We start from the raw sequence: 26947 nt of genomic DNA, 5'->3' as shown, positions 1-26947 counted from the left end.
ATTTCTCTTCCCCTTCCCCCCCCCTCCCCTTCCTTCGAGCATCCCACTGCATTTCCCCAAGGAACCCGACTCTCTTTCCCGAAATATGGCCGACGAAGAGGAGCGCATCAAAGCCGAGAAGCTAGCGGCTGCCAAGAAGAGGGTATGTTCTACCAATCTTTCTCCATGCATTCGCAATCCCGATGGGTTGGTTACCTCCGCGGAGTTCGTCCGCCCGCGACTACCTAACGTTGGTTGGGGTCAGGTTGCGAGATTCTGACCACGACCACAACCACCACCACAACGTCTTATATTCAGGCTTGCACAGGCTCTTACTGATTACCCTGTGCGTCTTTTGATAGGTCGCTCAGCTGCAGAAGCAAAAGAAAAAGGCAAGCAAGAAGGCTGGTGGTGGTGGGGATGCTCCTAAGGCAACGGCGGCAGCGGCAGCGGCTGAGGCCCCTGCGGATGCTGTGTCGCCGCCGTCTTCGGCGGTAGCATCAGATTCCCCGGTTCTTGCGGAGGGGGTAGAGGCGCCAGTGGGGGAGGATAAAACTGTCACTGCACCTGCTGCTGCGACGGGCGCGGTCGCAGCAGAAGCTGAAGCGGTGGTCGCAGCGGCGCCAGAGGCACCAGAACCAGTACCAGAATTTGTACCAGCACCAGCAGAAATACCAACAGAAGCAGAGGAGACAACCATCACTGAGCAAGTAGACGAATCCACGCCAGCGGGTACCACAGAACCAGAAGCCGAGCCCGAGCAAACAGAACTGCAGCCCGAAGACCCAGCACCAGAACCAGCAGCAGAAACACCAACACTATCACCACCGCCGCAAACAGTCTCCCCCACCGAGCCCATGCCCGACGCGCCTACATCCCTCGGTCCAATTGAAAGCGAAGCCCCCCCTGCCACTGCCCTCCCGACTCGTCCCGCCGGCCACGGCCGCCAACCTTCGCTGTCGATTCAATCCAAAATGCGGTCCTCCTCGTTCCGGAAGGCATCGGTGTCGCAGGGAAGCAACCATAGCGTATCGCCGTCGGCGGGGGCGGGGGCCATGCTCAAGTCGCCTTCGCTGCCGCCGTTGAGTGCCGATGGGGAGGCGGTGCAGGAGGTGTATCGGAAGCAGGTTGCGCGGATCGACGAGCTGGAGCGGGAGAATAAGCGGTTGGAGAAGGAGCGGGAGGAGGCCGCGGGGCGGTGGAAGAAGTCGGAGGAGCAGTTGGAGGACCTGCGGGAGGCGAGCGTCGATGTCGAGGAGTTGAAGGGGAGGTTGGGGAGGGCAGAGGAACAGGTTGCGCGGATTGAGGAGCTTGTGAGTTTACTTCATCCTCCGCCTTTGGGCGTATCCATCGGGATTGCTTGCTGACTACTGGCTCCGTTTACTAGAAAGCAGAGATTGCCTCCCTGCAACGACAGAACACGCACCTTCAGACGCGAACACACCGGAATAATGCAAGTGTGTCCGCTCCGGCGCAGTCCGAGTCACCGCCGGCCGATCTGGTGAAGCAACTCGAGTCGAAGGCGGCGACGATCGAGGCGATGGAGCTGGAGATCTCGAACCTGCGCGCGCAGCTCTCGTCGCAGTCTACTGCGAACAGTACGCATGAGGCTCAGATTGCGGCCTTGGAGGAGAAGCTATCGATAAGCGAGACCGCGCTGGAGAAGTCGCAGCGCGAGCTGGGAGATACCAAGGCTGCCTTGACTCGGGCCTCGGAGAAGGCGGTCAAGGAGGGCGTCGACAAGACCTCCAGCGAGACTCTGATCAAGAACCTTCAACGGGAGGTCGAAGAGTTGAAGCAGGAGAAGGCTGACGCAGACAAAAAGATCGAGACTCTGGAGAAGAAACTTGAAGCGATGGGCAATCTGCACCGAGAGTCTGAATCCCGCCACCAAGCACGTCTCCGCGAGAGCGAGAAGGTCGAGAAGGAAGCGGCGGTCTTGCGCAAGAGACTCGCCAGTGTGGAGAATGAGAATCTCCGGCTGAAGGAGGAACAAGAAACCCTCCGTAAGCGCGAGGCAGGCGGCGCTGACGACGATGCGCTGGACGAACTCGAGGACGAGGAACGGTCCCGGCTGCAGCGGCGGATTCGCGACCTGGAAGGTGAGGTCTTCGATCTCCGGCGCGGGGTGTGGCAGGAGAAGCGCGAGGAGCTCGCCGGTGGAGCAACCGCAGGGGACGAATACCCATCTCCCTTCAGCGGGGCGCCCGACTCGGCGGCCAACACGTTCGACGATGTGGACCTGACCGGCGGATCATCTGCAGACCACGCTCGCCGCCGCAGCATGGCTCGGAACAAGTCCCACGGACAGCACTCGTCCTTCTCGACCGTGCTGTCGAGTGGCATCGCTGCGTTCACGGGCGGGAGCAGCTTCTACGGGAACCGAGGCCGCGCTTCATCGAACCAGCAGCCCGCTGGCACCCGGGGGAGCCTGGAGCTTCTCTCGGAAGAGAACCTGGACGACGAGTTCGATGAGGCTGAGTTCGCGCGTGCGCAGGCGGAAGAAGAGGCGCGCAAGCGGGTCGAATGGGTGCGGGAGATCAAGCGGAAGCTCAAGGACTGGCATGGATGGCGGCTGGATCTGGTGGACAGCCGGGCTGGTGCGGAGGGAGCCGGTGTAGGGATGGGGGAGATTTTCGAGATCTAAGGCTTATGTAGTATCGAATATACCATGTTTCTTCGTGCAATTATAGTGTACTCTTTCTTCCTCGGCAGTGGATTGCAGACGGTATAGATAATTTGTTTGGGCGACCTTATCGATAAGCGCTTCGTGCTCCGCGTCGAGTGCGGAGTCGCACCGCGCAATTCGGACTACTTGGCCTTTCTTTCACCTCAAACCCCCCCCGTTCATTGTTTCGTCCCTCCTTCCATCCCCTGATTCGCTCCTTTTCTTTTTCCACCTGCTTGGAGAGCGAAAGGTGTTGTATCTGATTGTCGCTCTCCTTTTCTCTCTCTCTCTCTCTTCATTGATGCCTTGATCTGTGTCGCCCCCTTGTTTATCATTAGCGAGTGGGACAACTTTCGTGATGAACGGGTTCGGCGACCACGGCCTCAATGAGGATGCGTTTGGGGAGAAGTCCGAGCTGCAGGGCGGCTTAAAGACTTTTGACGCGTTTCGTGAGTATTCTTTTCTAGCATCACACCGGAAGCAATGGCACCCTGCCTAGCTTGCTAGCCAGTAACTCCCTAAGCGCCGACGCATTTTTCCGGAAAACTGACCACGAACGAGAACAGCCAAAACCAAAACCTCCTACACAGCCCCCTCCCGCCGCGGCGGCCAATGGACCGTCCTCATCCTCGTCATCTGTACAATCTTCTCAGTCAACGAATTCCGGACTTGGCTCCGCGGCACCGAAACCCACCAATTCAGCGTGGAGAAGGGCGTCTCGCACGACCTGCAACTCAACTTGGACATCGTGGTGCGCATGCCCTGCGACACCCTGCACGTCAACATCCAAGACGCTTCGGGCGATCGCATTCTGGCGGGCGAGCTGCTGCAGCGCGAGCGCACCAGCTGGCAGCTGTGGATGGACAAGCGCAACTCGCACCACGACGAGTACCAGAAGCTCAGCCAGGAGGACTCGGACCGGCTGGCGGCGCAGGAGGCAGACGCGCACGTCCACCACGTGCTGGGCGAGGTGCGCCGCAACTCGAAGCGCAAGTTCCCCAAGGGGCCCCGGCTGCGACGCAACGACGCGGTCGACTCGTGCCGCATTTTCGGGAGTCTCGAGGGGAATAAAGTGCAGGGGGATTTCCATATTACGGCCCGCGGGCATGGGTATCAGGATGCGCAGGGGGGGCATTTGGATCATAATGGTGCGTTTTGGCCCTCGCTGGCGCTGTGCAGTTGCACACATCTACCTCCTCTCAAACCCATTGACTAACAGACAAGCAAAGTATTCAACTTCACCCACATGATCACCGAGTTATCTTTTGGCCCGCACTACCCCACCCTTCTCAACCCCCTCGACAAGACCATCGCCGCCACCGAAGCCCACTACTACAAATACCAGTACTTCCTCTCCGTCGTGCCCACCATCTACTCCAAGGGCGCCACCACCGCCGCGCAACAGATGTACAGGGACCCCAAAGCCCTCGTCAAATCAAACAAAAATCTGGTCATCACCAACCAATACGCCGTCACCAGCTCCGCTGACATCCTCCCCGAGAGCCCCTACTTCATCCCCGGCATCTTCTTCAAGTACAACATCGAGCCGATCCTCCTACTGGTGAGCGAGGAGCGCTCGAGCTTCCTGGCGCTGCTGATGCGGCTGGTGAACACCGTGTCCGGCGTCATGGTGACGGGCGGGTGGCTGTATCAGATGGCTGGCTGGGTGGGTCAGTTGGCCTTGAAGAAGAGACGCGAGAAGTCCGAGGGGGTGTTGAATGGGCGGCATTTTGCGGAGGATTGAGTTGCCTTGGGTTTTGTTTCCGGGGGGCGGCAGCAAAGTGGGTGGGGTGGTGAGTTGAGCTTCACCCCACGTTATACATATCATATCTTAGGAATTTCTCGGTTTTGGAATGCAATCTTTTTAAATGTAAGTTGGGGTGTCCTCGGTGGAAAGTAGGTATTTCTTGTTCTGCCAGCAGAATCCCACCACCAGCCAATGCAATTCTCCCAAATCAGGTCAGTGCAATAGACTAGGTTCCTTATGAGGAAGGCGGCAGTCTCCCCCGAGCGCGCTTCTGAACCAAACAGAGAGGGAGTTGCAAATTTAGCCCTGACTTTCCTCCCACTGTACGTCTACATGCCGCTTATGCCTCGAGTCACTTTGCATCATAATCACTTCCATCCTCTACTTTGTAATTAGACTCATAAGAACAATGATCTCGACATCAATCACACAAGGTCCGATGTGGTGTAATGGCTAACATCGCTGTCTCTCACACAGCAGCTCGGGGTTCGATTCCCCGCATCGGAGTGATTCTTTTGCTTTTTGTTTTTGGATTCATTCACTGTTTGCGTAGCCTGACATCAACGAAACAACAACAAACCAACATCTTGGGGACAAACAAAACCCCCTACTGGTCACTAGTTGGGCTAGAGAGAGACGGCGAGAATCCCATCCAATTCTTGTGTTTATGTCGCATCTCGCTCTGCAGGTGAGCTGCACTCCGATATGCAGAGCACAAGCAATAAACGACACCTTGGTGCATGGAATCGAACCCCGAAGCTGCTGTGTGAGAGACAGGAAGATGCATGTTGAAATTGTTATCTTTGTCGCTTCTTGTCAGGCGTTATACTTACTGGATAGGATAGTACTTTGTGATTAATGTAACACAAGAATTAGTAGCTAATTTAAATAGTAAGTCAGAACTTATGCATTGGCCCATCGATCATAAATAGATCTAGTTCAAGGTAAAGATCTGAAACCATAGTTCTGATCATATACTAGCAAGTTGTTGTACCTGACGATTGCTGAAATCAGGAGGGTTTGAGGATATAACGCAAACTGTAAATCCGTGGCCAGGGAGTGTATCACATATGCGAAAGTACCAAAAAGCAGCAACGAGCCAGATCCCAGTGTCCAAGCTTCACCCATATTTTGGCAATGGTAATCGTATAGTTATAGTAAAGTAATTGTCTAAGGCATATCATCCAACTCCAATCCGACCTCAAGCCGGGAAAAACAACAATATGAGCAACCCATGCGATACACGGCATCATCCAGGGTGACAAGACTCGAGATTCTCTCCGAAGTAAAGATAATATAGATATACAGGTTGGGAAGGGTCAACTGTCCAGTTAAAGTTCTCACCCACCCAACAAACACCCCGAGTCATCACAGACAATAGGAAATGGTGACATAGGAAAGATTTGCAACAGCAAAAACAAAAGGCTGATAACATATGCATGCAAAGATTCAAGCGAAAGGAAAAAGGGCCCGCAAGGTCATGACAAATACCACGCAAACAAGAAACAAACATGCTTCTGGAACGAGAAGTTTGCAGGAAACTGAGAAAAGTCATGGGGAAAAGCATGCACATGCTCGATTAAGGGTATAAAAGTAAAAAAAGCTCTTGGTTCGTTTGCTCTTGTATGCAAGCTCTTCGAACAAAGTCTCGAAATCTCAATCATGACGAACGGGGACACGCAGAACCTCCTATGTGCGGGAACCCGTTTATGCAACCTTGGTAATCAAACAATTATTATTACAGATATGCAAAGAAGTGCGGAAGAATGGGGAAAAATCTAGATGGATTTCCCGGTCATTTGGTCCTCTGTAGTCGAGTCAGTCTCTTGTAGGTTCGTGGTCCCTGTGGAATCAGAACTAACCAGGCTGGTCGCAGCCGCCGCGGTCGCAAGGTCGGGCTTGCCACTGATACTCCTAGCCGCAACACGGGGCAGAGCGGATCCAGGGGTGCCAGTGCTAATGCTCGTGTTTCGCTTGGCGGGCGTCGACGGCGGAATCCCGCTCACAGTCGAGTGACGCTTTCCAGCGGGCTTGACCGGGGAGGTGCCCGAGGCGTCCCGAGTGCGGGCAAGAGTGGCGCTTTTCAGGCCGGCCACAGGTGGCTCGGGAAGAGGACGTCCTAGAGACGGGTTGGACGAGATAACCCGCTTGGCTGGGGAACTGTTCGTCAATGTATATGTCCTCGGACGTGATGCAGGCTTGATACCCGTGATGAACTCGTGACGAAGCGCGTCTTGGGGATTCATGCGACGGGTGGGATCCCACCGAAGGCAGCGGGCGATGAAGTCAAGGAAGGCTTCATCGTCGCACTTCAGAACCTGCCGCAGCTCTTTGGAGCTGGGACGACGTCGTCGGCCCTTTGAAGAGACCGTGAGCCTTGGTTTGCCCAGGGAGTCGAAGAAAAGCTTCTTGCGAGTACTCTTCTCGATCAAATGCTTCTCCGGAGGTCCAAACACCTCCATGATGCAGGCAAGCTGTTCCTGCTCATTCTCACCCGGGAATATAGGGTAGCCTGTAAACAGCTCTGCGAGGATACAACCCACACTCCACATGTCGATGGGCATGCCGTAAGACATACCGAGAATTACTTCGGGAGATCGGTAGAACCGACTCTGGATATATGTATACACTTTCTCGTTTTCGAAGCAACTGGAGCCGAAATCAATAACCCGAATGTCGGAGCTTAACGGGTGACACAGCAGGATGTTCTCCGGCTTCAAATCACAATGGATGACTTTCTTCGCCTGCAAAAGCACCAGCGTGTTCAGCATTTGTTTGGTGAAACGGCGAATGAGTTTGAGAGAGAAGCCCTTGAAGTCGTGAGCCTTGATGAATTCGTACAAATTCATTCCTAGCAACTCTGTCGAAATGCAAAGATGACCTCTGAAGTAGAAGCTCTGAGTGAAGTTGACCACATTGTGCCGACGTTGAGGATCCCACTCTTTCAGTTTCTGAAGGAGGTTGACTTCGATCAAGGCTTGTTGGTGGAACCGTTTCTTGTTCCGAATGATCTTGACTGCAACAAGACCTCCCGTCTTGTGGTCAATGCATCGCACCACCTGTCCGAAACTTCCTTTACCCAGTACATCAATTACCTCATAGCGGTATGCCAGATGGTCCCCAATGACGATATTGTAGTCACCACGGTCGTCGTCGTAGCCGAAATTCGCTTGCACTGATAGATCACCAACATGCTTTTTAGCATTTTGAGTGCCACAAAAGTAGATGTCCTTGAAGTCGATGATCTCGCCTCGCTCGAAGATGTTCAGGTTCGCTATTCTCAACGCCTGCGCAGGGCTTACACGCTCCTTGGGACTGGCTTTGCGACGCAACTCGTCAAGATTCTTGGCGGCAGTCTCAAAGTCTTTGCGTTTACTGCCGAGTCTACGCATCTCCTCGTCGGCAACACGAATATCAGGATCAACGTTAGGATCGCTGGTTGGCGGAGGAGCTGGCGTGGAGGCCACGCTGGATTTGGCCGAATTAATGATTCTGTGGACCGGCGAGAAAATCGAGCTTGCCGTGCGATGCTGCACAACAGGCACATCGCTGTCATTGGAATCATTGGAAGGGCTCGGTTCCAAAGCGAGGCTCTGTTCGCTGCTGAAGCTAGGCTTTCTGAGTCCCTGGCCAGAAGCTTTGGAGATCGAGGCTTGACGTCGTGACTTGAGATAGCTTGGCTTGAGCGTAGGGCTGGAGGTATTGACGCTAGTAAGGTTGTTCCAAGTTGAGGAAGTAGGGATCTTCGGTGGAGGCATTGGGTCATGCTTCACAGGATCGTTGCTGGCTTCAACTCCGGATTGAGTCTTGGAGCTACTCCGATGCCGGGCCATTGTGATTTTGTTGCGGAAGGATGAGCTCGAAATACTATTGCTTTCTGGGTCAGAGGGCGTGGAAAGTTGACTGATCGTCTCAGCTGATGAGAAGGCAGATGACTGTGTTTGCGGACGGGACACTGCCATCTTGTAGGACTGAACTGCTTTCGGCGAATGATCGCCACTGGCCTTCTGCTTCATATTCGTGTGTTCACTGTTACTCTTCGCCAAGTTGTACGCAACGTAAGGCGATGCCGTCCTCGCATTAGTCGGCGTGTTGTCAAAAGCTGCAAGCGCGCTGGAACTGCTGGCAGTTCTCATGGCCGAGGCGGTGGACGAGGTACTGAGCGCGAAGTGTGACGTACTGCTCCTCGCTTGTGTCATTGGCATAAGATCGTCATCTTCAACCGTGGAGAAGAAGTTGGCCTTGGAGGCAGTCAGGGGCGTACTCGGTGTCTTGGACACGATCTGAGCAGAAGGTGTGTGTACTTCAAGATCATCTTGAAGGTCCTTCAGCGCCTCGATTTTAGTCGTCATGGGCGTGCCAAGAGGCAGCAGATTCAAAGGCGGTAACTTCAAAGGTTGTAGATTTCTCTTCCCAAGAAGCGCCGTAGTCCTAGGTTTGGCTTCAGGGGTCTTCATAGCCCGTGCCTCTCTTGGCTTGGGCGCTTCCTCCTCGGTTGCATGTGCGGTCAAATTCGTATCCGCTTCGGGCTCCGGTCTAGGCTTCGGCGCTGAGTCCATATTCAAGCTTGCCTTGCGAGGAGTGACATAGTTTGGCGGTTCAAAATCGCCTTTAGGTGATTCATATGCCTTGGGAATCGCAGGAACAGGGGGAACCTCCTCGTCAGGCGCATTCGGTTCGGAGCGAGTCTTGGGAGTGGGTAATCGGGATGTTGAGGAATTGTGAGAAAGCCTGTTCTGCAATGAGCCAGCCGAGTTTCTGATAGAGTTATAGGTGGTGGTCGATGAGAGCGACAAGCCGGAGCTGTAAGACTTTCGATTGGGATCAGGGGTGGTTCGGGTGGAGGACGGGGTGACGCTCTTTCGGGGTATGTGCGACGGCGATTGCGCGGAGGAGCGGGGTCGGACAGGCATAGGCTCCGTTTGAGTCGGAGGTGTATATGGCGTCGGGTGCGCGGAGGGAGCTGTTGACATACGCTTAGCCCGACGCGCATCGGTAGGGCTTATGGTACGGGCTCCAAGACCATGAACATGCGGCGGCATAACCGAAACTCGTTTGCAGGATGATGATGGAGTATTGACGGCGGCTGCCACGTTTTTAACTGGGGTGCGAACAGCATTAGTCGAAGGTGAGCGAGAATAGTCTGCTGGGCCACAGGCTGTCAAGTAATTATCGTGAGGCTCTCGCAGTGGTGGCTGAAGCGACTTGGCCTTGATACTTCTCGCGTTGCTGGAAAGCTTCGTACCTTCGGTTCGACTTGGTTCAAATTGTTGCGTGCGTGGGCGAAGATAGCTGTTTTGCTCCAAGCGACTCGTATCTGCACTCGCCTTCCTCGCGGACAAGCTCTGTCTCCTCCCTGTGACTGTTGACGGCATTGAACCAGGACCAATGGACTTCCTCGGAGCGCGCGAAGCGATCCCATTCGCCCCTGCTTGCTGAGCGAGGCTTTGCCGACGGCTACGACCTGTCGTAGATGTCGCTGACGGGCGAGACGATACCGATTCGCTGGACGAATTGACCACGCTTTTCCGGCGGATCGAATTGCTCCTGGACCGTGTAGCCTCCCCGTTGTTACTGCCATTCGTCCAACTTGGCTCGTATCCCGAACCCGCAGGTCCAGGCACGGGGAAGTACTTCAATTGTGAATCCCCCACAAGACTATTCTGCATGTCGTCAAAGTTCACCGGAGTGAGAAACTCTGTACTTTGGGAGGGCATTTGATTATAGTCTGGCTTTGCTAAATTCCCAACACTGGTCGATCGCAGGCTGATGCGAGAGGTGTTGCTTTGCGTGGACTCATTTGTGGAATCGATTGAGGAGTTTCCGGAGTGAAAGAACGAACCTGGTGTGTTGCTGCATGTCACTGAGGTTAGCATTTGACCGACTGACCAGGCAAAATGAAGCTGGAGGTAGAAGGTTCGACAATTAAAGTCAAAATGGCGGGAAGGCGGGAGGGGGGGGGGGGGGGGGGGGGGGGGGGGGGGGGGGGGGGGGGGGGGGGGCAATTGAGAAGTTTGGAGGCGAATATACCTTGTCCGTGAAGGATCCTGCGGTCGTGGGCCTTGCGGCGCTTTTTGATCGCGGATTGACAACCTCCTCCGGGTCATTACACTGGTTCGGGTTGGGGCAATAGATTTGGACGAGTGGGACGAGGCTTCGGAAAGGAAAGAGGTCGAAGAGTGCTTTTGCAACCGTCTGCGCGTGGGTCCCTCTGTACAAGCGAGTGACAATGGGTTAGCCGTGGTCAACAAAGAACCACCTGCAGATCAGAATCACAGTTCGACTCTGGGTCAATCATATTTACCTTCTGGGTATGAGCCGTCATTTCTCGACGGGTTCGACGATCTTGACTGTACTTTGCGCAAATGCCCCTTTCCTGGAGTTTCTTGAAAGGATGGATTTTCGGGCATCATCCTCAAACTGCGACCGGGAGAGCTCCGGACAACAGATATGTAGACCGACCGGAGACCAGAGGTTGGGAAGTCGAATTAGCGGGGGGTGGAGGGGATGCAAGGGCAAACCCAATCGCAATGGCATTCAGGAGAAGAAGGCGTGTTATTATTTTTTTTTTCGGTGTCCAAACCAAGCAGAAACCCTGATCAACACCGTCGCGCGACCCATCAACGGTTGCTACCGGTCCATTGCGGGGGGTTCATAAACAGCGGTGTCTGCTGCGGGCTGGGCGACGAAGCAACCTGGACACGGTTTAGACTGACTCGCAAGCACAAATGGAAGCGCTGAGAAGTTTGAAGCCGTCCCGAAACCCCTTTTCAGGGGAGAAATGCAGAAGAGAAGACGGTGGGGGATGGAGGAGGTTCTCTGCAGAGAGGAAAATCTGCCTGGGGCAGCAGTAGTTGTTCTCTGCCAGAATCTTGGCGTTGAAAGAAAGTTACGTGTATGTATACCTAAGCAACATCCACGCCAGTGCAGAAAGTGCAAGTGCACCCAGAGAAGAGAAATGAATGAAGCGGAAGGTGGAAGAAGGAAAAACAGAAAAAAAAAGAAAGAAGAAAGATATCAATGATTAAGGATGATAAGAGAAGATGAGAAGGAAATGTCAATAGGGAATATCCCCTATACTTCTCTTTGCTTGAGACAGTAAGTGGGGGGGGTTGTGGATGGGAAGAGGAAAAGAGACCGGGCGAGGATTGGATATGGAAAAAAATAATAAAAGCGCAGTAAACAATTTCAAGACTGAGACTGATGATGATGTACCCCGTACTGTAACCCCCTTGCTCCTTTTTTCCCTGCTTTCTACAAAGTAGTCCATATAGCTGCAAACAGCCCAAACACCCACTTGATGAACTTAACCACTTTGGCGGGATCTCCCAACCATGCAGAGCAGTGGTAATCTATCCCATGGTTCCTACCGTCCTACGTATTTGTTTTAATACTACCCAATACCATACAAGCTTCCGCCCGATAAGCTTGAAGGGAAACTGACCCCCTCCCAAAATTCTGGGCATCCAGCATGTGCTTCTGTACTGTACTTCAACTGAGGCTGCAAACTTGACCTCATCTCCTCCTTCCATCCTCCTTCCATCGGAGATGCGCTTCTCACTAGCCTCCACCCCAGCAACTCTTACCTTGTTGATGGACCATCATGGATGATACTATTGCCGAACCCATCGTCAATCGCGATGAACCGATACCTGTGATATTTTCTGACAAGCAAAAACATGGTACAAAGCACTCGAGACCTGGGGGACACAAGCGATCAGTCTCGAGCGTCGGGCGATCTCTGCAGGACAGGCTGTTCTCTAAGTATGTACTTTCGTATTGTAGAGCTCTCGCAGCCTTTCCGCTAATCCATCTCTCCAACAGAATTCTAGAGCAGGTAGTGCCCACGGAAGATGCCGATAAGGAATTATGGTCTGGCGGCGACAAGACTTTCGCCGCAGACCCCAAGCGGCCAGCGTTCAGCCTCCCGGTCATGGCAAATAACTTTCGCAGATTCAATGCAAGGTACAACAGCACCACCACTCAACACTAATTTCCTCGAAGTACTAAGGCATGGTGCAGAATCGGAATTGTCTTCACGTTCCAGATCCAGGTTGAGCGCCTGTTCAGTTGGAAGAAGGCCTCCCACACGCTTTCATTTCTCTTCATCTACTCCTTCATTTGTCTCAACCCGCACCTCTTCGTATTGGTGCCGATATCGGTTATTCTCTTCTTCATCATGGTGCCTGCATTTCTGGCGCGACATCCCCCGCCTCCTTCAACATCCACCTCAAGTATTACACCTTACTACTCGTATGACGGGCCGGCCCTGGCACCTGCCAAGACCATTAAGCCGGCTTCAGAGACCTCGAAGGATTTCTTTCGCAATATGCGGGACTTGCAAAACTGCATGGCAGACTTTTCGGACGCTCACGATGCCATGGTGTCCGCGTTTGCTCCTGTGACTAACTTTTCGGATGAGAAGCTTTCGTCGGCAGTCTTCTTGTTTTGCCTGCTTGTCGCAGCTCTACTGTTCTTGACCGCGCACCTTGTACCTTGGCGACTTGTCTTCCTGGTAGGCGGAGACTTAGCTGTGCTCTCCCTGCACCCGGGCTTTCAAGACTTCTTCCAGGCTATAACAGCGGACCTCACGCAGCAACCTTCGGATCCTGGTTCCATGGCAGAGAAGCAGCTCAGGAGCGCTGCAACCGCTGCGGGAATTCCACTGCCCGCTTCCTCCACCAGTGCCATGTCTCTCGTGGGCTCCTTAGCCAATATCTGTCTAGACTCAGACACCGAAGAACGCGAAGTCGAGATCTTCGAGATCCAGTATCGCTCTTTGGCGCCGTATTCCGAATCTCAATGGGACCATTTCCTCTTCAGCCCAATGCCATACGACCCACTGTCACCCCTTCGCATTGCAGGCGATCGTCCCAAAGGTTGCCGGTTCTTTGAGGATGTCCAGCCTCCAAGCGGGTGGGCATGGAAGAGTAAGAAGTGGGAGTTAGACCTAGACTGTCGCGAGTGGGTGGTCGAGCGCATGATCACAGGGGTGGGCTTTGAGGTACCTGGAAGCGCCTCTGAAGACCAAGCAGCCAATGGAGAAATCGGAGGCTGGGTCTGGGATCTACCCCCTGCATTTGTTACAAACGACAGCGCTGTGGCGCCTGGTCTGGAAACCGATGCCTTTCACGATCATTCCCACGATGGGAAGGGCTCTCTGAGGAAGAAAGGAAAGGAACGAGCCTCGCAAGATTATGAGGAGAGAGGTACGACGGGTAAGATGGGCGAGTGGCGGAGAAGACGCTGGATCCGTATCGTACACAGAACTAGTATGTCAGCTGGCCAGCAACAGAGCACAAATGATGAAACATCCTGATGTGAGAGACACGGGATGATTTAATCTTTGAATACTATTCGGTCATTTCCTCCGAAATTGAGATCGACACCATGCATGACCGCGACGACCTTCTGTTGAATTAGCTTTGAAAGGTGCAGCACTCTTATCCATAATTACAATACATATGATCAGTCCTCTCCAAAGAGTCGATTCAATAAAGCACTGCATTCTCTTTGGTTAGTAGGTTCAGGCACTGAAATAAGTTAATCTGTCTAGAGGAAGTGAGATGCTCGATAGGTCCGTTTTCGAACTCTCTGCCTGAGGCATACAACATAGACGGCGCGATTTGAACCGAGGATGAGTGATACTTTGGTAGCACAACTTTACTATTAAAGATTTAGAAAAGTTAGTGTATACTATACACTTTCGTTGTGTATCATCTATGTTATCAAAGAGGTCTTCTATACACTACTGAAGACTTAGGAGTAAGTTAATCAGTTGAAGAATAGATAAGAACATAATTGCTTATGAGATTTGAAGATTTAAGACTCATGTAGGATTCCAAATAACACTCTTTACGTCGATATCCTTCTACGGAATACTCAAGTAAGGTCATAGGCTACTGGTATAAGTAGCTCTGCATGGTCCACAGGTAACTTATCCAGTACAATCAAAGTAAGAAGACAGTATATACTCGTGGGTGACTACAAGAGAACCACCGGACATGACCGTATCTCTTGGTTACCCTTGTACTAGAAGCGTTTGATGTTCTTTGAAAGGTCTCGTTCAGGTTCCCTGTGGGACTGGTTCACATGCTTGGCAGCAAGTTAAACTGTCTTCGGCATTGACACACAGGTATGAGACCCTTCCGGATTTTGGATTCACGGGAGACCCGCCTTCCTCAGGAGCTGCACGTACTTCGCAAGGAAGTACCTGCAGATTGACCTGAGGATTGGTTTCTTTCATTCGACCAATCCTGGTGCTAGAATCCGGTGGTGAAGTCATGATACAGGCTGTCATACGAAGGGAGTTGGATCATAGTATCTAAAGAATTAACTGATCTATTATTTGATAGTATCTATATACAGTATCATTATATCACAGCAGGTAGATAAGTCATTGTACAAATCTCGACTCCACCAACACCATCCCGCCCGGGAAAGAGAATTAAGGGACAAAGAGCAGCACATACGTCTGCTACGACTCTCCAGGATTGACTAGTAAAGCTCCCGTGCAGCGACCTCCAGCAGGTTGTCCGCCCCCAGAGCATTCTGCGTGTAACGGGCATTAAACTTCAGGATCCGCTTGACCTTGTTGAAGCTCTGGACGTTGAGGGGAAGGGGCTCAGTGCTGAGGTACCAAGCAACCCCTTCACTGCAGGGAGGAGTGGTAAGGGAGCCGTCATACTGGTAGATCCCGTGGCTGTCGAGGTGGGCAGTCAGCGCGGCGAACTCTAGAGGGCCGGTTTCCGTGAAGGTGCCCGGGGTGGCGATGTCGTCGATGTGGGCAAAGACGGCGTCGAAGAGGGGGAAAGAAACCCCCGTCTCAGAGAGCTGGAAGACGAACCCGACGACGGCGATGTTGCTGTCTGCGTGGTGTAAGCTGGCATACTTGACGGTCCCTGGGAAAAAGGGGCGGTTTCTTACCGGAGTCTTCGAAAACGAAGTGGGCCTCCATGGGGAAGTACTCCTCGTTGATGCGGTGCTCGCTCGGGGTGTGAAAGTGGAACTGAGCCAGCTTGTACTGGCTGGAGTTGCCCACCGAGAGAGTGCCGTTGGTCAACACGACCTCCAAACCGGATCCGAGGTTTTCAAACTTGAGTCCGGAGGCGGCTGGGATGTCGAACTGGAGGCTGCCAGTGGGGACATAGTCGATCTTCGCGGTGACGATGTCAATGGGAGATTGGTGCTTGCCCTGGGAACAGGCGGCGTTGGTCTCGTTGTTCAGACCATACCATGCCAAGGGCCCTCCGAGGTTGGTGTAGTTGAAGGAGTTGACGGCCACCAGCCCGTCGGCAGCTCGGGCGAGGAGGGAAGTACCCCGAATGCACGAGGCACTGGCAGTTGCCACCAGAGGAAGGAGGTTGGAGAGCTTCATGGTGACTGTTCTGCTAGCTCTGTGCTTGAGTGACGAGGACTTCCAAACTCTGGCATTCTGCAGGCCTTTTATAGCCTGGCAGCGTCAACAGCATTTCATCCCCTTTCGTGCTCGGGTGAATACACAGAGATCTCGATTGATTCTCTTGTAGATTTACCTAACTAGGTTCGATCAAGATCGCCCGGATCCCGCTATATTTGGGTCATCGCTACCACCGCACCGAGATCCAGCGGTAGATAGATATGGATTGTGGATGGGTCGGTGTGGGTGCATCTCCGCTAACACGAGGGCATGTTCAATTCAGCGGCACATAACCGACCATGACTTAATGCAAAGAGGGATAGCTTGGTATGAGCCGGTGACTACTAGTATACTTCAGACGGAGTTGGTTTCCGATGATCGCGGCTCCATGTTTCCGTGCGTCTCGCGATTCGCTTGTTTACCGAGCCTGCGGAGCCCAAAAGCTTCGGTGTTGTTCTAGCGTTCCCTGTCTTCCACACCAGAAATTGGCTTGCATATGCCATATCAGGAACAATTCATGCAGAGCATTTCTACTCCACAGTTGAGTCGAAAAGAACGATCAACCAGACAAGCGAGGGCTTCGAAGTAGTTCCTCTGAAAACTTAGCTGAAAAGATAGGGTCATCGGAGATGTCCACATCATACCTACACAGTAGTCACCGATTCAGCTCGTCTTATTCCACGTAAGCCGGACAGAGTTGGAACCGGCAGTACTAGCCCATTCTTCGAGAGGGTAAACGCATCTGTTACACCCCCCGATAGACAGGCGATTCCTGATCAGGCTACTGTGAACATATCCAGCCTGGTGTTTACGAGATTCGAGTGGGAATAGCAGGAAGCGGAAGATTTCCGTAGCACTCCCAGCCTAGGATGAGTCGCCTTGAACAAGGGCTGAAGTGTCTGAACAGTAAGATGATGTGCTTGATGGAGAGGTTGAAGTACGAGAAGGGGGGTTTAGAGTCTCAAGGATACTGTAGTGTTCTGCACACTAAATGAATCTGAAGTATACTTTCGCAAACTATGTGCTATGTAAAAATATCTGATAAAAATCTGACCAGAGACTAGTCATTCAATTCCCAATCCGATGTGAAGCGTGGGACTAATTGAACTCTGGTATGGAGTCGATAGGTTTGATCATAGCAGACAGGGCCTTTGTCTGCTAGCATAATAACAGAAGCAGTGGGGTCGCTGAGGGGTCCTTCATCGCAGCCAGACCCCTCTAGACATTTCATATTCTTCCAGGTTCACTACGAGGTATCGAAGTCCGCCAGGACACTCTGTCTCGCATTCTATCTTTTTCCTTTTCTCACCACCCTTTTGAGTTAACCCCCAGGGAAGAATTATTCTTGTACATCACTTTCTACTGAGAATAATGACAGTGCGAAGACCAGTACTTGGGACTTTTATGCGCAACAGAAAGGGTAGACAGCGGTAACAGGCATGAAATGTTTTTGAATTCCACCTTCAAGCTAGGCTGGGGTTGAATTTATCGCAAAGTCCGAAGATTGATAGCAGACACTTAGCGGTGCCTAATAAGTTCTCTAACAGAACTGTTGCCTTTCTTCCCTTCCGTCCTCCAAATACCCGCGGGTGTTATCTTCCCTCGCTTCTTCAAACTCAACGCGTTAAACTTGTTACGCATGCAGGAAGGATTGGCGGAGCCCCAGAAAGACTTGAATGGCTATGCCACATCGTCACCTGCACACTTCATTTGTTTATCATGCGTGGTGATATTTAGTAAAGCCCCATAGAGGGGCTTTTGAACATGCTCAAGAATCTCTCCAGGTACTCCTTTCCAGAATCAAAGCCATCACACTCGATCGATCTGCTGGGCTCGAATCATGAGGATTCGTGATCCGTTGAGCTCTTTCTCTCCAGATATCACTCGGGAGATCATAGTATTCATCCCGAAATCAAGGACTATCATTCAAGAGTATAGACACCTTCTCATAAGCCTCTATCCGCAGTTGGTACGAGCTAATGGCATGCTACAACAGCCAGGCGAAGCCTTTGAAACCATTATATATACTATGATATCATGCACACTATGCAATTACGCCCGATTGGCGAAGTCCGCACTTGACCAGAGCCACAAGCTGTTGTAGTACCGAGGTAAAGGTGAAGCATAGTGCAGCACGCTGAATCTCCTTAACCAGTATGTAATCCTCATCTGAGGTCTCTGGATTTTCATCCTCGGAAGACAGGTTCCCGTCCATCGTTGGGAACAGTGTTGAACTTTGGTTTGGAAGATATTTCGGCAAGAAGCTCGCCTTAAAAATTGCAACTATCCTGTCTTTCATACTATCGAGGCGATACTTGAGATTCAGCCATGTGGTCTAGATGTCAATCTATGTTGAACCTGGCCTTATTTTCGTTGTAAGCAATGCTGACATTGGAGCCCGCTAAGAGCCGACACAGAGCGCTCACGTGATGTACTCTCAAAAGCGGCAGCTCCCGTATGGGGCAAGCCTTAATACACCCGTGACCCCGCCATGGACCCGTCGACTCCTACTACTACTTCTTTCTTCAAGTTGTCACTCGTTGGGAGCAATCCAATGCTGATAGATATGAAAGATGGAGCATCAAACTCCTGTCATTGGCTATGGGTGAGTCAGCTCTCCATGCTTAGAAATTCAGCTTCTTGAATGAAGGATTCCTGGTGTTGACATCTTCCGCCACAGGATTCACCCAATGCCCGACCGTCGCTCTGTGCTTTGGAATACTTATCCCTTGCACCAGCGGCCGTTATCCTGATCATTGCACTGAACCACGTACTCTCCCATGGGCCTTTGACGAAACGTCCAAAATGGACAATCCCATTCGTTCAGGAGGAGCCAGCATCAATAGAATTGCCCATTGAACGGCCGCAACAACGGGTCGCATGGGTTGCAGCCTTGTTTGCCATCTCACTGGTTGGCTTCCTAGCCGACCTAACCAGCGTCATTCTTAGTGGTTCTGCCATCAGTATCGCATTACCTGTATCCTGGGTACGTGAAAGAAAAGCAATGTTCTGCAAGAAGCATGCTGACACGGCAACCAGGCTCTGGCGGCTACCGTGATTGCAGTCGTACGCCCGAGATCATGCCCCGCATCTTTGCTCGCCTTCTTTACCATCGCATTGGTGGTTGAATCCGCATATCTCATCAACAATGACGTGTATCCTGTCTCTCGCCTTTTCACTCGCCATGTAGCTGCTGCCGCAGCCTTGGTCGGGTCTATGGTCATTCTTGCAATGCCCTTTCGTAGCCATAGGCTCACGCAAGACGACATCAGCAAGGTCGGCCAATTGCCATCCAGCGACTTCCGCAGTCCCGAGGACAACTTGCGCCTTTGGCAGTTCTTAAGTGTGTCCTGGATGGCTCCACTGATATCAATGGGCAAGAAGAAACAACTGCAGGAAGAAGATGTTTGGTTCCTGGGATACGAGTTCCAGCATCGTAGGCTGCATGAGAAGTTTCGGCAGCTAAGAGGCTCAGTTCTTGGACGGTTACTTCAAGCGAACGGAATTGACGTGCTAATAATAACATCCATATCTATTGTGCAAATGCTTTGTGGTTGGTATTTCCATCGTGGTTGGGCGGCGTGTGGCTGATTCACCATGCAGATTTCTCTACCCCTGTCTTGCTTCAGCAATTGTTGCAGGCGATGAAGGATCGAGGGACTTCGAACAGACCGGCTCTGACTTATGCACTGCTAAGCCTGGTGCTGCGATTGGTACTAGCGCAGGCTCAGGTACTCAATCTGTGGTATGGGAGACGTGCCTATGAGAGGAGCCGAGGTGAGATGATATTGATGGTTTACGAAAAGGCACTTTCCAGGAAAAATGTCTTCGACCAAGAAATCATCAGTGACAAAGAGAATGACACCGGATCCACCGAAGAAAGTGGCGAGAGAGGACCGGACTGCAAACAGACCAGATGGTGGTGGCCATTCCTGCGCTCCCAGAAGTTGATGCCAAAGGAGAGGATCAAGAAGACAGCATCCATGGGCAAGATCTTCAATCTACTACGTGGCGATGTTTACGAAGTAGCCCAGAGATTTTGGGAAATTGACTCCCTTATTGACAAACCACTAGGGCTCGTCATCGCCACTGTTCTCGTCTGGAAACTGCTCGGACCGTCATGCTTCTTGGGCGTGATAGCCATCTTGGTTGCGCAGACCCTTAATGCGTTCATCACTCGTACACTACTGCGATGGGAGCGTGTCCGTCGCTTAGCAACCGATGCTCGACTTCAAATATCCTCTCAATTTGTCGAAGCCCTGCGCCATCTGCGCTGGTATGGCTGGCAGAACCACTGGCTCCATCAGGTCATGGACGCCAGACAGTCTGAGTTAAAGCTTCGAATTGTTACGAGCCTCTGGAATGTCCTCATCCGCTTCATCAACACCCTAGCTAGCGGTCTCTTTCCTGTGGTTGCATTGTATGCTTACACGTTTCTTGCGGGAAACCCGCTGCGCATCGACATTATCTTTCCTGCCCTTCAACTGTTCACAATGCTTGAGACTCGACTAAGGGATATCCCAAGTCTCATTACCGTGCTCATAAACGCTTCTATTGCCATGGAGAGAATTGAGGACTTCATGGCCGAACCTGACAAAGAGAAAACGCGGAGTAGTGAGGATCGAGCCTCTGTTATCAAACTGGAATCATGCACTCTTGCTTGGCCCGGAAGAACATCACCTGTGCTCTCTAACGTTAATCTGAATGTGCCTCAAGGCCTGACCGTTGTGCATGGTAAAGTGGGCTCCGGGAAGACGGCTTTGCTTCAAGCTCTACTGGGCGAGCTGGATAGACTGGAAGGAGAGTCTTACATTCCAAACGAAACGGTTGGATTCTGTGGCCAGACGCCTTGGCTACAAAGCATGAGTATCAGGGATAATATCTTGTTCTCTTCACCGTTTGACGAGCAACGATACAAGCTGGTGCTGGACGCCTGCGCCCTTATTCCGGATTTATCCAATTTCAAGCACGGTGACCTATCTTTCGTGGGTGAGAATGGTATCGGCCTCTCAGGAGGGCAGAAAGCACGAGTGGCTCTCGCACGGGCAATGTATAGCTCGGCCAGGGTACTACTACTGGACGATCCTCTATCTGCTCTAGACCACAACACAGCAGAAACGGTTGTTGAAAAATGCTTTCAGGGCCCGCTCATGCGCGATCGCACTGTGGTTCTCGTAACTCACCGAACTCATTTAGTCGGTCACATTGCCGATCAGATAGTCCACGTTGAGAATGGGCGGGTCGCCGTGGAGGTCAAGCAGCATGGATCGTCTGACAGCAAAGAAGATCAGGAAACTACCCCGTCTGGAACCGCAGAGACCCCCATTGAGGGTGGGGTTGCTCCTGAGGATGCAACTGCTGCGATTCCCACAAAGTTCATAGAAGAAGAACATCGAGCGGAATGGGGAGTGCAGGCGAGAGTCTATTGGAAGTACATCCAAGCTGGCAAGTACCGGTGGTGGCTCGCCCTCTCTGTGGTATTGACAATCTACCGACTTTCTTCCGTGGGCCAGTCATGGTTCCTCAAAGAATGGGGAGAGGCGTACAAGCAGATGCTGCTATTCTTTGAACACTCGAATCTTAACCACGTGTCTTCTTATTCAGAATTGACAACCACATCAGCAATGGCAAATGACATCAATTGGTCCCCTCGCGACCCATTCGGCAGCTTCCCAGCACCAGACGAGAATGTCAAACCGTGGCTGTTAGCATTTTTGATCATCACCAGCTTCCAGTCCCTGATGCTCTTGCTTGCGCAGCTTCTCATGCTTGTGATTGTCTATTGTGCTGGCCGAACACTGTTCCAGGAGGTCATGGTAAGAGTGAGCAATGCCACTTTTCGTTTCTTCGATGTGACACCGGTGGGCCGACTGATGAATCGATTGACCTCCGACATTGGCGTGGTTGATGGGAACATCAGCGAACAGTTCCAGATGATCGCCTTTCAAGCCATCACTTGGGTATCTTCAATTGCTGTCATCGCGACCGTGACCCCGACGTTTCTGGGCTTCTCGCTCCTGCTCACTGCGGCCTTTGTCCTCATCTTCCAGCGCTTTCTCCCCACTTCGCAAAGCCTGCGGCGTCTCGAGATGGTCTCATTAAGCCCATTGATCTCTAACTTTGGCGAGCTATTGCATGGCCTGACAACTGTGCGTGCCTTCCACGCCGAAGATCGCTTTCAAAATCGCGTCATCGCCGTCGTGGATAAGTTCCAAGGCATGGACCACTTCTACTGGTCACTCCAGAGCTGGTTGATGTACCGCTTCGAGAGCCTGTCTGCTGTTTCCACCTTTTGTCTTACTGTCCTCGCTCTGTACACCAGCGTCAGCCCCGGACTAGCAGCTTTCGTCCTCATCGCTGCCAATAACTTTGTGACCTCCACCCATGCCCTGTGCAAGCAATACGGCCAGCTGCAAATGGACTTTGTGTCAGTTGAGCGGGTCGACGAACTGCTGCACGTCGAGCAAGAGCCCGCCGGGACGATTGATCCACCAGCCTCGTGGCCCAAATTCGGGCAGGACATTGTCTTCGAGGATGTGACAATCCGTTACGCGCCGCACCTCGACCCCTCCCTCCGCAACATCACCCTGCGCATCCCCGGTGGCTCCACGACTGCCATCATTGGTCGCACCGGCAGTGGCAAGTCCACACTGGCGGTCGCCATGCTCAGCGTCGTCCGACCCGAATCAGGGCGTATCCTGGTCGACGGCCTCGACATCACGCAGGTCACCATCCAAGCCCTCCGCTCCCGCGTCACCTTTGTCGCGCAGGATCCTGTCCTCTTCCCCGGTGATATCCGTCTAAACATCGACCCGACGGGCGAGTACTCCGACACTGAATGCGCCGAGGTGCTCAAACGGGTTTGCAGCCGCCATGGATGGACTCTTGAGACCCAGGTTGAAGCTGGAGGCCGGAACCTGAGTCAGGGGGAGCGGCAATTGATCGGGCTGACGCGGGCGGTGCTCCGACGGAGTCCCATTGTCATTCTCGATGAAGCGACGGCGTCGATCGACCATGAAAGCTCGTTGGAGATCCAGCAGATCCTGCGTGAGGAGATGAAGGAGTCGACAGTGGTGACCATCGCGCATCGATTGGAGGCTATCAAGGATGCGGAGTATTATATTGTTTTGGATAAAGGAGGGGTGGCTGAGCAGGGATTCGTTCAGAATATGTAGACGACGTCGTTGCATCCAATGATTGGACTTAGAATTAAACAGCTTATGTCTGCATTTGTACTAGGTGTGTACAGAGACCAATAAGACGAGAATAAGAGGAGAAATCAATCTTCACCGATGTCAACAACCTGAGTCCGAGTTAGCAGGGGTCCCATTCTTCGATCGACGCGTTGCTCGGCACCGCGACTCTTCTCTCTCTTTGATAATGACTAGCTCCATATCGCCATCCCCATCAACACTTCTGATCATCGACTCCCAGTCGACATCGTTTTTGGCTGATCAGCTCATATATTTGTATCCTTAGTGAGCACCAAACATGCCTCCGGGAAGACATCTCCTGCGTCTCTCAGAGGTATGAGCCTTACAACCCCCGCAGTATTTGGCTTTGCACCTCTGATGGGTACAATATATAATCCAGTGGGGTGCGGCCAAATGTGGTGAATACATACACAATATGGGGTATGTCGGGTTTAGGGCTGAAAATGACTAACCGGGAAGAGGGGTTTCAATCCGGCCGATTCATCGCGATTCCATCACCTGACATCATCTGCTGCTATCTTCCAATTACCATCCCAGGTCCCCTTGAAAGAACCTCGTCCACTTTTCCTTTCACTTTCTACAACCTACCAACGCCACTCACTGAGACTCTAACACTATGCGCAGACAATCCTCCGAGCCGTAGGATTCCCCAAGCGCGAGGTGGAAGAGATCCCGCGCCACCAGAAAGAAAAGTTTCGCAGCCAGTGCTGCCTTCCTCGACTCGGAGTCGGATTTTCAGCCGGTCAAATGGAAGTTTGACAGACAGGGTGAAGTAAGACTCGAAGCAGTTGCTGAGCAGAAGTCCAACTAACACTTCAAGAAGCCGCAAGTAGTTGATCATGAAGGAATAGAGAAGCAAGTAAAGAGAGGAAGGAAAGCGGGAAGAAAGAGTGGGGTTACAACTCACTGATAGCAAGATCTCTCATTTCCAACTTCTCCAGTCCACGACCAGCAACGTGAAGATGAGTACCTAGTACCAGAACCCCCAGTGGCTCTTGCGTAACGGGATGCTCCTCCTCCGAGGAGGGCCATTAGACTACGGTATTCTGTGGGATCATCGAATGGAAGCCCACGTATACCGGGAATCATTGGCCGACAACAAAAAAGCCTTTTATTGGCATCATCGTCGCCTCTTGAGTCCTACTGCGGAAGGCTCACAATGTGATGGAAACATGGATGAGAACGGTCGATGATGTGAGGAGGATTTGGCGGATCATCTCGTGCGGCACATTTCGTGAGAGGCACGGATATAACGACCTTCCCCCACGCTGGGTCGTTTGAGGGAACTGGTCGTGGGTGAAAAGACACAATGAACTCTGTGGGTATATGGTAATCGGATCAGGCACCCCCCTGGCTGTAAACTTGATGATATGGCTTTGCTAAGGCAGGAGGGGCAGCTTTGCCGAAGATGGTGACAGATTGGATTCTTGCTACGGGTCTACTGACTACGGCCGTAAGTCGCAGGTCAAGAAAATAGCAAGGAGTTGAACTAATATTCTAGTGAGCTTGTCTACTGTTATCACTTATTGCTTGCTCTGGTCTAGTGCACGGAGTGGTTGCTATGAACTGAAGGCTGTACTGAATATTCTCTTCAAGATGACAAGTGATGAAGACCCTTGATATCCAAGATTGATGTTCATCTGCTATCTATATATCTCAGCTTCTGATATATTTAGCATAATAAGAATATCAAGAGCCACAAGAAAAACCTCGATTGCTGGAAATGCTCTCACTTGCGCCAGGCCGGAAGACTTTGACCTGGAAATTCTTTGACCGTTCATGCCAAACCGATAACTCCCGTCTTTCCAGCAATCAATCTTATAAAAACAACTCTTCTAATTTCAAAAGAACCTGCACAGAAGAACCGTTTGTATCAGCCCAAATCTCCATGCAGTCTCAGACGAGGACGGGAAGAACTCACATTCTCAATGTACCTCACCCCCACAATGATCCCATCGCGATCCTGCATCCCGTTCTCATACCGAAACAGATTATCCTCACTGTGATCCATACAGCAGATACAGGCCAGCACGACCCCGGTGTACTGCTCCCCGACCGCCGCCGGCAAGGCGTCTTTGCACATCGCCACCAGTTTGTCCTTGATATCAAACGCGCCGGCACGGGAATCTTTATTCTTCAGCTCTGCGCCGATATCTAGATCCGCAGACGGGAGGAAACAAGCGTTGTCTGTGGTGTTAGGGTCAGGGCGGACAAAAGACCGCCACAGCGCGATCTCCAATAGACACACGCCCAGGCTGTAGATATCGTGGCGCATCTCGAAGATGTCTTCGGGTTGCAGGCCCTGGCGGGACGGGTGTCGGTAGAGGTTCTTCTCCCACGCGAGGTCGCCGAAGCGGTCAGTGTGGCCTTCTGCGCGGCGGAAGCGCTCGAAGCCGATAAGGAAGGAGGGACCTAGTCTATCTGATTGAGTTCTCATATTGGGGTTATGGTGGTCGGGGGTGGGCGGAGGAAGGGTCGGCTCTGGGTGTGAGGGCGTCGCTTTGTTTTCGAAGATGAGAACAGTCTCCGGGCGGATGTTCTTGTGCACGAAGCCGGCGGCATGAACGAACATGACCGAGCGGGCGAGCTGCTTTGCGAGTTGGACGCGCTGGGTCAAGGAGGGGTTTGGGGCAAGGGCAAGGAGGTGGTCTCGTAGGGTCCGAGGGGATGACAGGCCCGGTGGGATTTCGAAGAGAAGGTAGAATTGGGCGCCCGTTCCGGCGGCTAATTCGATCACGCCCTCGCATTTCAGGAGGTTGAAGGCCTCGGGGTCAATGTGCAGCAGGAGTCGCGCGAGGTCGCGCACTTGGTGGCGTGCAATCGCGAGGAGGTTGGGGGTTGCGGAGACCTGGGCTGCAGCCAGGTTTGCTGAGTCGAGAAGGAGCCTTTTAGCACCATCCGTCGACATATAGGCGTCGGTTCCGGCGATCGGGACCATGTTCTCCTTGATGGGCCTCGGATCTTTGAACATTGATTCTCTTGGCTCGGCTTCTTGAGCGGCAATTTGTTGAATTGTGTTCCGCATGCGAGCCAGTCGCGTGGATGGCGATGCAGGAGCAGAGCGCGGCTCGGCAGGTAATCGATGCTCTAATTGTCGATCGACCTCTGGATTGGCAAGGCGTGTGATGAGATACCATGAAGGATCGAATTTCCTTTGCCATTCCTCCAGATCGGAGACTGTCTTGGAGAGGTGACGCTTCAGGAGGATTACCTTGAGCTTCTGTGGCATATGACCCGTATCAAGATTCTGTCTCAGCACCGCCTGAAGACTTGTATCGGTGATAATGAGCTTGTCTCCGAGGTGCTCGAGGATGTGATAGTAAAGGACTTGTAGTGATGGTTGCAGACTGGGCCACAGATTCTCCAGAGATTGAACCTGGACTTCTGTCTTGACCCAGAGGCCTTGGACGGTGAGGAGAATCTCGTCCAACTCGGCCTCGAGGTTCTTGTACTCGCGACAGAGATTGACCAAGGCTTTGCCGAATCTGAAGGAGTTAGTCTTTGGTTAGATAAGCGACCTATAACGAGGCAGGAGTCACCAACAACATACTTGTGAATGGACTCAGTCACTCCCACCACGGCAAAGGCAAAAGAGACAGTTTCCATGATCGTAATCGTGATAAAGGTCTTGGAACTCAGAGCATTGTTCAACAAGTTGCTCGAAGGGCTGACGCAGGCCGATCTATATTCCGTGCGAGATTTTCAGCCTTGCGCTCCTATGCATGATGATGTAAATGTCCGCACACATGAGGCGGAAGGTACAAAAGGCCAAAATGACAAATGAGTACAAGTAAGTAACTACAAAGTACATGTTTGCTCCTACAAGCAGGACAATCTATTTTCCGCCTATTTGCCAAGTGACTGCGCCACCCAAGACTACCACCCAACTCCAGCGCTTACAGAAAACCAGAGATCAAACTGGTGCTGGAATCTCATACAGC

The 26947-nt window shown here is 52.3% G+C and overlaps 4 protein-coding genes and 1 non-coding gene across 5 annotated transcripts; 4 read left to right on the top strand and 1 right to left on the bottom strand.

Moving 5' to 3' along the window:
* Nucleotides 1–85: 85 nt before the first annotated feature.
* Nucleotides 86–2626, top strand: BP01DRAFT_418536 (uncharacterized protein; the record flags this gene model as incomplete). The annotated part of the gene is made up of 3 exons (XM_025579337.1): nucleotides 86–142; nucleotides 342–1292; nucleotides 1367–2626. The coding sequence occupies 3 exons, from the start codon at nucleotides 86–88 to the stop codon at nucleotides 2624–2626; spliced, it is 2268 nt and encodes a 755-aa protein (XP_025427644.1).
* A 179-nt stretch (nucleotides 2627–2805) lies between these two features.
* BP01DRAFT_360152 (COPII-coated vesicle protein) lies at nucleotides 2806–4522 on the top strand. The gene is made up of 3 exons (XM_025575851.1): nucleotides 2806–3096; nucleotides 3214–3795; nucleotides 3877–4522. The coding sequence occupies exons 1-3, from the start codon at nucleotides 3006–3008 to the stop codon at nucleotides 4389–4391; spliced, it is 1188 nt and encodes a 395-aa protein (XP_025427643.1). The 5' UTR covers nucleotides 2806–3005; the 3' UTR covers nucleotides 4392–4522.
* Nucleotides 4523–4829: 307 nt separating this feature from the next.
* On the top strand, nucleotides 4830–4901 carry BP01DRAFT_t273. The gene has a single exon. It is a non-coding gene; the product is annotated as a tRNA-Glu (tRNA).
* Nucleotides 4902–11807: 6906 nt separating this feature from the next.
* BP01DRAFT_327097 (putative ABC bile acid transporter) lies at nucleotides 11808–23055 on the top strand. Its single transcript, XM_025572902.1, has 8 exons — nucleotides 11808–12158; nucleotides 12219–12359; nucleotides 12417–13670; nucleotides 17289–17424; nucleotides 18323–18397; nucleotides 18473–18778; nucleotides 18832–19345; nucleotides 19396–23055. Exons 1-8 carry the CDS (start codon nucleotides 11998–12000, stop codon nucleotides 22965–22967), a joined length of 6159 nt encoding a protein of 2052 aa, XP_025427642.1. The 5' UTR covers nucleotides 11808–11997; the 3' UTR covers nucleotides 22968–23055.
* A 1496-nt stretch (nucleotides 23056–24551) lies between these two features.
* Nucleotides 24552–26665, bottom strand: BP01DRAFT_360146 (uncharacterized protein). Its single transcript, XM_025575850.1, has 3 exons — nucleotides 26557–26665; nucleotides 24928–26491; nucleotides 24552–24857 (listed from the first exon to the last, which is right to left on the bottom strand). Exons 1-3 carry the CDS (start codon nucleotides 26610–26612, stop codon nucleotides 24825–24827), a joined length of 1653 nt encoding a protein of 550 aa, XP_025427641.1. The 5' UTR covers nucleotides 26613–26665; the 3' UTR covers nucleotides 24552–24824.
* Between the last annotated feature and the right edge of the window lie 282 nt (nucleotides 26666–26947).

This window comes from Aspergillus saccharolyticus (assembly GCF_003184585.1).
Source record: "Aspergillus saccharolyticus JOP 1030-1 unplaced genomic scaffold BP01scaffold_44, whole genome shotgun sequence".
Lineage (NCBI taxonomy): Eukaryota > Fungi > Ascomycota > Eurotiomycetes > Eurotiales > Aspergillaceae > Aspergillus > Aspergillus saccharolyticus.
This window is presented reverse-complemented; position numbering and strand designations above follow the sequence as displayed.

Excerpts from the sequence above, each read along its gene's own strand:
- BP01DRAFT_327097 (XM_025572902.1), top strand. The coding sequence starts at position 11,998 with ATGGATGATACTATTGCCGAACCCATCGTCAATCGCGATGAACCGATA. Across the intron at positions 13,671-17,288 it reads ATCGTACACAGAACTAGTAT|TCCGAAGATTGATAGCAGAC; the intron begins GTCAGCTGGCCA and ends TTTATCGCAAAG. Across the intron at positions 17,425-18,322 it reads AAACTCAACGCGTTAAACTT|TTGTCACTCGTTGGGAGCAA; the intron begins GTTACGCATGCA and ends TCTTTCTTCAAG.
- BP01DRAFT_360146 (XM_025575850.1), bottom strand. The coding sequence starts at position 26,612 with ATGGAAACTGTCTCTTTTGCCTTTGCCGTGGTGGGAGTGACTGAGTCC. Across the intron at positions 26,492-26,556 it reads GTGACTGAGTCCATTCACAA|ATTCGGCAAAGCCTTGGTCA; the intron begins GTATGTTGTTGG and ends TAACTCCTTCAG. Across the intron at positions 24,858-24,927 it reads GGGTGAGGTACATTGAGAAT|GTTCTTTTGAAATTAGAAGA; the intron begins GTGAGTTCTTCC and ends TCTTCTGTGCAG.
- BP01DRAFT_360152 (XM_025575851.1), top strand. The coding sequence starts at position 3,006 with ATGAACGGGTTCGGCGACCACGGCCTCAATGAGGATGCGTTTGGGGAG. Across the intron at positions 3,097-3,213 it reads AAAGACTTTTGACGCGTTTC|CCAAAACCAAAACCTCCTAC; the intron begins GTGAGTATTCTT and ends GAACGAGAACAG. Across the intron at positions 3,796-3,876 it reads GGGGCATTTGGATCATAATG|TATTCAACTTCACCCACATG; the intron begins GTGCGTTTTGGC and ends AGACAAGCAAAG.